This window comes from Cottoperca gobio, chromosome 14 (assembly GCF_900634415.1).
Source record: "Cottoperca gobio chromosome 14, fCotGob3.1, whole genome shotgun sequence".
Lineage (NCBI taxonomy): Eukaryota > Metazoa > Chordata > Actinopteri > Perciformes > Bovichtidae > Cottoperca > Cottoperca gobio.
In genome coordinates, this window is record NC_041368.1 from 25,137,871 (window position 1) to 25,147,406 (window position 9,536).

The 9,536-nt window shown below is 34.7% G+C and overlaps 1 protein-coding gene across 3 annotated transcripts in view; it reads right to left on the reverse strand.

Annotated features, from left to right (window-relative positions):
• stim1b (stromal interaction molecule 1b) overlaps positions 1 to 9,302 on the reverse strand; it is a 30,731-nt gene extending 21,429 nt beyond the window's left edge. The window contains exons 1-2 of one of the 3 annotated variants that reach the window (XM_029448493.1): positions 9,121 to 9,302; positions 4,894 to 5,031 (exon numbers count right to left, since the gene is read on the reverse strand). In XM_029448493.1, the coding sequence (XP_029304353.1) occupies positions 4,894 to 5,029 (136 nt within the window). In that variant the 5' untranslated portion in view covers positions 5,030 to 5,031; positions 9,121 to 9,302. The remainder of the gene's footprint in view (positions 1 to 4,893; positions 5,032 to 9,120) is intronic. The other 2 variants (XM_029448490.1, XM_029448491.1) reach the window with 2 other exon arrangements.
• Positions 9,303 to 9,536: the final 234 nt, after the last annotated feature.

Genomic DNA, 9,536 nt, shown 5'->3' on the forward strand with positions numbered 1-9,536 from the left:
GTCCTGTTACTGGACTACAAGCCAGTAGGCAAAATATCCTACGCTCGATGTTTATCTGAAAGTGCTGTGACTAAATTTAAGGAAGTGATTCCATCAGCACTTGATTCAATACCAGGACTCAATATCAATATAACAGAGGACTCCAATGCTAACTTTAGTCCCTCCCAAATTAATCATCTTGTTGATAGCGCTGCAGCCTCACTGCGAATAACACTCGACTCTGTCGCTCCTCTTAAGAAGAAGATCATAAAACAGAAAAAGAAAGCTCCATGGCTTAATTTACAAATCCGCAAACTAAAACAAAAGTCGAGAAATCTTGAAAGTAAATGGCGTTCCACTAAATTGGAAGAATCTCGTTTAGTCTGGTTAGATCATCTTAAAACGTATAAGAAGGCTCTCCGTAATGCCAGAGCAGCTTATTACTCTTCCTTAATAGAAGAAAATAAGAACAACCCCAGGTTTCTTTTCAGCACTGTAGCCAGGCTGACAGAGAGCCACAGCTCTACAGAGCCTTCTGTTCCTATATCTCTCAGTAGTGACGACTTTATGAGTTTCTTTAACGATAAAATTATAATTATTAGAGACAAAATTAATCTCCTCCTGACCTCAATTGGTAATGACTTAACTTCAACTGTTGGAATTTTAAAAACATCTGTAACTCCTGAAATATATCTAGACTGTTTTACTCCAATCAACCTTAACCAACTAACTTCAACAATCTCATCGTCTAAGCCATCAACCTGTCTTTTAGACCCGATTCCAACTAAACTGTTTAAAGAAGTTTTACCCTTAATTAACACTTCGTTATTAAATATGATCAACCTGTCTTTATTATCTGGCTACGTACCAAAATCCTTTAAAGTAGCTGTAATAAAACCACTTCTTAAAAAGCCTGGTCTTGATCCAGAGATTTTAGCCAACTATAGGCCGATATCTAATCTTCCCTTTCTCGCTAAAATCCTTGAGAAAGCAGTCGCAAAACAGTTGTGTGACTTTTTACATAATAATAGTTTATTTGAGGTTTTTCAATCTGGATTTAGAGTTCATCATAGCACAGAGACGGCACTGGTGAAAGTTACCAATGACCTTCTATTGGCTTCAGACAAAGGACTCGTCTCTGTTCTTGTCTTGTTAGACCTCAGTGCTGCTTTCGACACTGTTGATCAGGACATTCTACTACAGAGACTGGAACATTGTGTTGGCATAAGAGGAACCGCACTAAGCTGGTTCAAGTCCTATTTATCTGAGCGATCTCAATTTGTACTTGTTAACGATAAATCCTCCATGACAGCCAAAGTCAGTCTCGGAGTTCCGCAGGGTTCTGTACTTGGACCGATTCTATTCACCTTATATATGCTTCCTTTGGGCAATATTATAAGGAACCACTCTATAAACTTTCATTGTTATGCGGATGATACCCAATTATATCTATCAATTAAACCAGATGAAACCAATCAATTGGCTAAACTTCAAGCATGCCTTAAGGACATAAAAACTTGGATGTCTAGCAACTTTTTGATGTTAAACACAGACAAAACTGAAGTTATTATACTTGGCCCTAAACGCCTCCGAAACGCATTTTCTAATGACATAGAAGCTCTGGATGGCATTAACTTGGCCTCCAGCACCACTGTAAGGAATCTTGGCGTCATCTTTGATCAAGATCTGTCGTTTAACTCCCACATAAAACAAATCTCAAGGACTGCCTTCTTTCATCTACGTAACATTGCAAAAATAAGACACATCCTGTCTCAAAATGATGCAGAAAAACTAGTCCATGCATTTGTTACTTCAAGGCTGGATTACTGCAACTCATTGTTATCAGGTTGTCCAAAAAAGTCGGTTAAGACTCTTCAGTTGATCCAAAATGCAGCGGCACGTGTATTGACTAGAACAAGGAAATGGGATCATATTACTCCTGTATTAGCTGCTCTGCACTGGCTCCCGGTAAAATACAGAATAGAATTCAAAATCCTTCTCCTGACTTACAAATCAATTAAAGGTCAGGCTCCAGCATATCTTAAAGATCTCATAGTACCTTATAAACCAACTAGAGCATTACGCTCCCAGACTGCAGGGTTACTTGTGGTTCCTAGAGTCTCTAAGAGTACAATGGGAGCCAGAGCCTTCAGCTATCAAGCTCCTCTCCAGTGGAACCAGCTTCCAGTTTGTGTTCGGGAGGCAGACACACTCTCCACATTTAAGAGTAGGCTAAAGACTTTCCTTTTTGATAAAGCTTATAGTTAGGGCTGGCTCAGGTTTGCCCTGGATCAGCCCCTAGTTATGCTGCTATAGGCTTAGACTGCCGGGGGACACCTCCCTGCTCTCTTCCTTCTCTCCCTCTCTCTTCTTCTCCCTCTCTTCTTCTCCCTCTCTATCTGTATGCATTTATGTAAATATATGTTACTAACTCACCATCCGGGGTATCATCCCCGGAGTGTCTGTCTCTCATGTGGCAGGTTGCCACTGATAAAGTTTACGTCAGGATCATGAATCGTGACAGCGCCTGCTGACCTGGTCCTGCTGGACACCGGGAAGCCTTATTGACATTTTCCTGGATTCATCCAAACTTTCTATTTCTTTTTTTTTTTTTTCCAACACAACATAATTTCTGTCAAATGTTGTATTTGTACTATGTTGTTTATCCTGTACACACGACATCTATTGCACGTCTGTCCGTCCTGGGAGAGGGATCCCTCCTCAGTTGCTCTCCCTGAGGTTTCTTCCATTTTTTCCCCTTTAATTTTGGGGTTTCTTTTAGGAAGTTTTTCCTTGTGCGATGCGAGGGTCTAAGGACAGAGGATGTTGTAACCTGTACAGTCTGTAAAGCACACTGAGACAAATGTATAATTTGTGATATTGGGCTATACAAATAAATTTGATTTGATTTGATATATATATACATATGTGTGTGTATATATATATATATATATATATATATATATATACACACACATATGTATATATATATACACATATATATATATATATATATATATATATATATATATATATATATATATATATACACACACATATGTATATATATATACACATATATATATATATATATATATATATATATATATACACACACATATATATATATATACACATATACATATATATATATATATATATATATATATATATATATATATATATATATATATGTGTGTGTGTATATATATATATACATATATGTGTGTGTGTATATATATATATATATATATATATATATATATATATACACACACATATGTATATATATATATATATATATATATATATATATATACACACACATACATACACACTGCTCAATAAAATAAATATTCCTGAACTTTCTGCTCTCGTCTGAAACTGAAGTGTGCAGAGATGGCGAGGAGCCGCAGCTTCCTGCAGCTGACAGAAACACTTCCTGCTTCTTCTAACAGCCAATAGGAAGAGAGTATCCACACGTGTGAAGGCAAACAGGAAGAAACTTCACTGCTGATTTAAAACTGATAATCTTTTATTATCCTGCATGTGCAAGACGTATCGGGTACAATAACAAATATAATATTTTGCATTATTTTACAGAGGATATATTGATAGTATATACACACACACATATATATATATACACACACACGTGTGTGTGTGTGTGAGTGAGTGTGTGAGAGGTCTGAGGATTAACTTCAGTAGCAATGCAGATGAATTTACTCCGTTAAGAGAATAAAAGCATGACGAATGTTTCTTGTGGGTCAGCAGCCTTGATATCTGGTTTTATATAAATACTATATAATACTGAATATTCATAACGTTCAGTAAAGGAAGAAATTCTGCAGACTCTTTTATTTACTCAGGATCTTTATTCTGAAGGGACATCAGAGACAATGAGAAGTCACACCGAACCTAAAAACGTTGCATCGTGCATCTCCCTCCCCAAATAAACCAGTTGGAACAACTTGAGAAAAAAAGACAGAAAATCTCAAGATGAAAGCTGGGTTAGGGTTAGCCCAATATTAAGAGGGTTAGCCCAATATTACAAGGGTTAGGGTTAGCCCAATATTAAGAGGGTTAGCCCAATATTACAAGGGTTAGGGTTAGCCCAATATTAAGAGGGTTAGGGTTAGCCCAATATTACAAGGGTTAGGGTTAGTCCAATATTAAGAGGGTTAGGGTTAGCCCAATATTACAAGGGTTAGGGTTAGCCCAATATTAAGAGGGTTAGGGTTAGTCCAATATTACAAGGGTTAGGGTTAGCCCAATATTAAAAGGGTTAGGGTTAGCCCAATATTACAAGGGTTAGCCCAATATTAAAAGGGTTAGGGTTAGCCCAATATTACAAGGGTTATCCCAATATTAAGAGGGTTAGGGTTAGCCCAATATTAAAAGGGTTAGGGTTAGCCCAATATTACAAAGGTTAGCCCAATATTAAAAGGGTTAGCCCAATATTACAAGGGTTAGCCCAATATTACAAGGGTTAGCCCAATATTACAAGGGTTAGCCCAATATTACAAGGGTTAGCCTAATATTAAAAGGGTTAGCCCAATATTAAAAGGGTTAGCCGAATATTACATGGGTTAGCCCAATATTAAAAGGGTTAGCCCAATATTAAAAGGGTTAGCCAATATTAAAAGGGTTAGCCCAATATTACAAGGGTTAGCCCAATATTACAAGAAAAAAAAGTTGGAATATAACAATATTTTTGGAAAAAGTCGCAATATAACGAAACATTAAAAAATCCCTCTTGTTATAAAAACATGAAATGTTTTAGGAATATTTCGAGAGAATTCTTTGACTTTGATATTGAAGAAAAGTAAAAAACACAAAGAATCTTTTGGATGTTTATTGTGAGAGATAATGAGAGACTTCTCATTATCTCTCACAATAGACACTCAGCCCTACCTGAGGCACCGTTGCTGTTGGAAACCAGGTGATGATGGTGGCGACCCAGGTGGGCGGGGTCACTTCTGTGCAACGAGCTGTGAGCACACACACTCAGCACACACACACATACCAGCCACACACACACACTCTCCATGTCTGCAGAAAGAGACGGAGAAACATTTAAAACTAAACTCTAAATAAAAGTTTGTTTGTTAAAACATCATATTTATGAATGAAGAACATCGTCTGAGCATCAGGTGACTGATAAACATTTATTCATCGATCAGATGTTTGATCAGGAGACCGAGAAGATTCGACCTCATGAGGAGGTTTCAGATAATTTAGGGCTGTTGTGTCTTTAAAGTTGTTTGTGTGTCTTTAAAGTAGTTTGTGTCTCTTTAAAGTAGTTTGTGTGTCTTTATAGTTGTTTGTGTGTCTTTAAAGTAGTTTGTGTCTCTTTAAAGTAGTTTGTGTCTCTTTATAGTTGTTTGTGTGTCTTTATAGTTGTTTGTGTGTCTTCAAAGTTGTTTGTGTGTCTTTATAGTTGTTTGTGTGTCTTTAAAGTTGTTTGTGTGTCTTTATAGTTGTTTGTGTCTCTTTAAAGTTGTTTGTGTCTCTTTAAAGTAGTTTGTGTCTCTTTAAAGTTGTTTGTGTGTCTTTATAGTTGTTTGTGTGTCTTTAAAGTTGTTTGTGTGTCTTTATAGTTGTTTGTGTGTCTTTAAAGTTGTTTGTGTCTCTTTAAAGTAGTTTGTGTCTCTTTAAAGTTGTTTGTGTGTCTTTATAGTTGTTTGTGTGTCTTTAAAGTAGTTTGTGTCTCTTTAAAGTAGTTTGTGTGTCTTTATAGTTGTTTGTGTGTCTTTAAAGTAGTTTGTGTCTCTTTAAAGTAGTTTGTGTCTCTTTATAGTTGTTTGTGTGTCTTTATAGTTGTTTGTGTGTCTTCAAAGTTGTTTGTGTGTCTTTATAGTTGTTTGTGTGTCTTTAAAGTTGTTTGTGTGTCTTTATAGTTGTTTGTGTCTCTTTAAAGTTGTTTGTGTCTCTTTAAAGTAGTTTGTGGTCTCTTTAAAGTTGTTTGTGTGTCTTTATAGTTGTTTGTGTGTCTTTAAAGTTGTTTGTGTGTCTTTATAGTGTTTGTGTGTCTTTAAAGTTGTTTGTGTCTCTTTAAAGTAGTTTGTGTCTCTTTAAAGTTGTTTGTGTGTCTTTATAGTTGTTTGTGTGTCTTTAAAGTTGTTTGTGTGTCTTTATAGTTGTTTGTGTGTCTTTAAAGTTGTTTGTGTGTCTTTATAGTTGTTTGTGTGTCTTTAAAGTTGTTTGTGTGTCTTCAAAGTTGTTTGTGTGTCTTTATAGTTGTTTGTGTCTTATAGTTGTTTGTGTGTCTTTAAAGTTGTTTGTGTGTCTTTATAGTTGTTGTGTGTCTTTAAAGTTGTTTGTGTGTCTTTATAGTTGTTTGTGTCTCTTTAAAGTTGTTTGTGTCTCTTTAAAGTAGTTTGTGTCTCTTTAAAGTTGTTTGTGTGTCTTTAAGTAGTTTGTGTCTCTTTAAAGTTGTTTGTGTGTCTTTATAGTTGTTTGTGTCTCTTTAAAGTGGTTTGTGTCTTTAAAGTAGTTTGTGTCTCTTAAAGTTGTTTGGTCTACGTTAAGTTGTTGTGTCTTTAAAGTTGTTTGTGTCTTTAAAGTTGTTTGTGTCTCTTTAAATGTTGTTTGTGTCTCTTTAAAGTTGTTTGTGTCTTTAAAGTTGTTTGTGTCTTTAAAGTTGTTTGTGTCTCTTTAAAGTTGTTTGTGTCTTTAAAGTTGTTTGTGTCTTTAAAGTTGTTTGTCTCTTTAAAGTTGTTTGTGTCTCTTTAAAGTTGTTTGTGTCTTTAAAGTTGTTTGTGTCTTTAAAGTTGTTTGTCTCTTTAAAGTTGTTTGTGTCTCTTTAAAGTTGTTTGTGTCTTTAAAGTTGTTTGTCTCTTTAAAGTTGTTTGTGTCTCTTTAAAGTTGTTTGTCTCTTTAAAGTTGTTTGACTCTTTAAAGTTGTTTGTGTCTCTTTAAAGTTGTTTGTGTCTTTAAAGTTGTTTGTGTCTCTTTATAGTTGTTTGTGTCTCTTTAAAGTTGTTTGTGTCTTTAAAGTAGTTTGTGTCTCTTTAAAGTTGTTTGTGTCTTTAAAGTAGTTTGTGTCTCTTTAAAGTTGTTTGTGTCTCTTTAAAGTTGTTTGTGTCTTTAAAGTTGTTTGTGTCTTTAAAGTAGTTTGTGTCTCTTTAAAGTTGTTTGTGTCTCTTTAAAGTTGTTTGTGTCTTTAAAGTTGTTTGTGTCTTTAAAGTTGTTTGTGTCTCTTTAAAGTTGTTTGTGTCTTTAAAGTTGTTTGTGTCTTTAAAGTTGTTTGTGTCTTTAAAGTTGTTTGTCTCTTTATAGTTGTTTGTGTCTCTTTAAAGTTGTTTGTGTCTCTTTAAAGTTGTTTGTCTCTTTAAAGTTGTTTGTGTCTTTAAAGTTGTTTGTCTCTTTAAAGTTGTTTGTCTCTTTAAAGTTGTTTGTGTCTCTTTAAAGTTGTTTGTGTCTTTAAAGTTGTTTGTGTCTTTAAAGTTGTTTGTCTCTTTAAAGTTGTTGTGTCTCTTTAAAGTTGTTTGTGTCTTTAAAGTTGTTTGTCTCTTTAAAGTTGTTTGTCTCTTTAAAGTTGTTTGTGTCTTTAAAGTTGTTTGTGTCTTTAAAGTTGTTTGTGTCTCTTTAAAGTTGTTTGTGTCTTTAAAGTTGTTTGTGTCTCTTTATAGTTGTTTGTGTCTCTTTAAAGTTGTTTGTGTCTCTTTAAAGTTGTTTGTCTCTTTAAAGTTGTTTGTCTCTTTAAAGTTGTTTGTGTCTTTAAAGTTGTTTGTGTCTTTAAAGTTGTGTTTGTGTCTCTTTAAAGTTGTTTGTGTCTTTTAAAGTTGTTTGTCTCTTTAAAGTTGTTTGTGTCTTTAAAGTTGTTTGTGTCTTTAAAGTTGTCTATGTCTTTAAAGTTGTTTGTGTCTCTTTAAAGTTGTCTATGTCTTTAAAGTTGTTTGTGTCTCTTTAAAGTTGTTTGTGTCTCTTTAAAGTTGTCTATGTCTTTAAAGTTGTTTGTGTGTCTTTAAAGTTGTTTGTGTCTCTTTAAAGTTGTCTATGTCTTTAAAGTTGTCTATGTCTTTAAAGTTGTCTATGTCTTTAAAGTTGTCTATGTCTTTAAAGTTGTTTGTGTCTCTTTAAAGTTGTTTGTCTCTTTAAAGTTGTTTGTGTCTTTAAAGTTGTGTTTGTGTCTCTTTAAAGTTGTTTGTGTCTCTTTAAAGTTGTTTGTGTCTCTTTAAAGTTGTCTATGTCTTTAAAGTTGTTTGTGTCTCTTTAAAGTTGTCTATGTCTTTAAAGTTGTCTATGTCTTTAAAGTTGTCTGTGTCTCTTTAAAGTTGTCTATGTCTTTAAAGTTGTTTGTGTGTCTTTAAAGTTGTTTGTGTCTCTTTAAAGTTGTCTGTGTCTTTAAAGTTGTCTATGTCTTTAAAGTTGTCTGTGTCTTTAAAGTTGTCTATGTCTTTAAAGTTGTCTGTGTCTTTAAAGTTGTCTATGTCTTTAAAGTTGTCTGTGTCTCTTTAAAGTTGTCTATGTCTTTAAAGTTGTTTGTGTGTCTTTAAAGTTGTTTGTGTCTCTTTAAAGTTGTCTGTGTCTTTAAAGTTGTCTATGTCTTTAAAGTTGTTTGTGTGTCTTTAAAGTTGTTTGTGTCTCTTTAAAGTTGTCTGTGTCTTTAAAGTTGTCTATGTCTTTAAAGTTGTTTGATTGACTCTCCAACAACAACTGTTAACAGTCACATCACTCGTAGGTTTTGTTCCATAGTCTGAACCCGGTCACCTGTTCACTAATCCATCCATGGTCCTAACAGATTTATACTGTTGGTAGTGCCTCCCCCCCTCTCCGGTGCTTACTTTGAAAATAATAAATACATAAATAATTGACAGAGGATTAAAAACAAACAAATGCAAACACACAAACTAAATAGTAGTAATAATAATAAAAGAACAAACGCAAAAAAGTAAACAATCCATAAAATGTATAAATAATTGACAGGATTAAAAAACAAGCAAAATCATACAAACAAATAAAATAATAATAAAGTGAATACATTTAGTGTGTGTGTGTGTGTGTGTGTGGGGGGGGGGGGGGGGGCAGGGTGTATAGTGAACAATGCAAATCACACATTTAAACCAGGAAGCCACATTTTGTCCATTGTTGTTGTTTAAAGTGTGTTTGTGGCTCGCAGGTCACACAGCTGCTCACCTTCACAGGAACACTGCTTCCACTCCCGCGGTTTGTTTCCACAGTTTACAGCCAGCAGCTCTCACCTGCGGCTCCTCTTCACCTGAGCGGCTCCTCTAACGACGACCCATCCGAACTGGTCCCGAAGCAGAGAAACACACGAGCTCTCGATGTTTCCGAAACTCAACTAACGGCTGAGAAAAACCAGTTCCGCCTGCGCTGCGTTCACGGACCCGCAGAAAGCTCCGAATTCAGAGAGGTCGATAAAAACATCTTCAAAGAATCTTTATATTGTATTGCTCTTTCTGCTACTTTATACTTCTACTACTTTTACTTAATTAATTCCTTGCTCTGTGTGTCTAATAATTCTGTTGTTTTATTGTTTTTAATATCTTATCGTATACTTTGTTTTAGTTTATTCTGACTTATAGTCATTT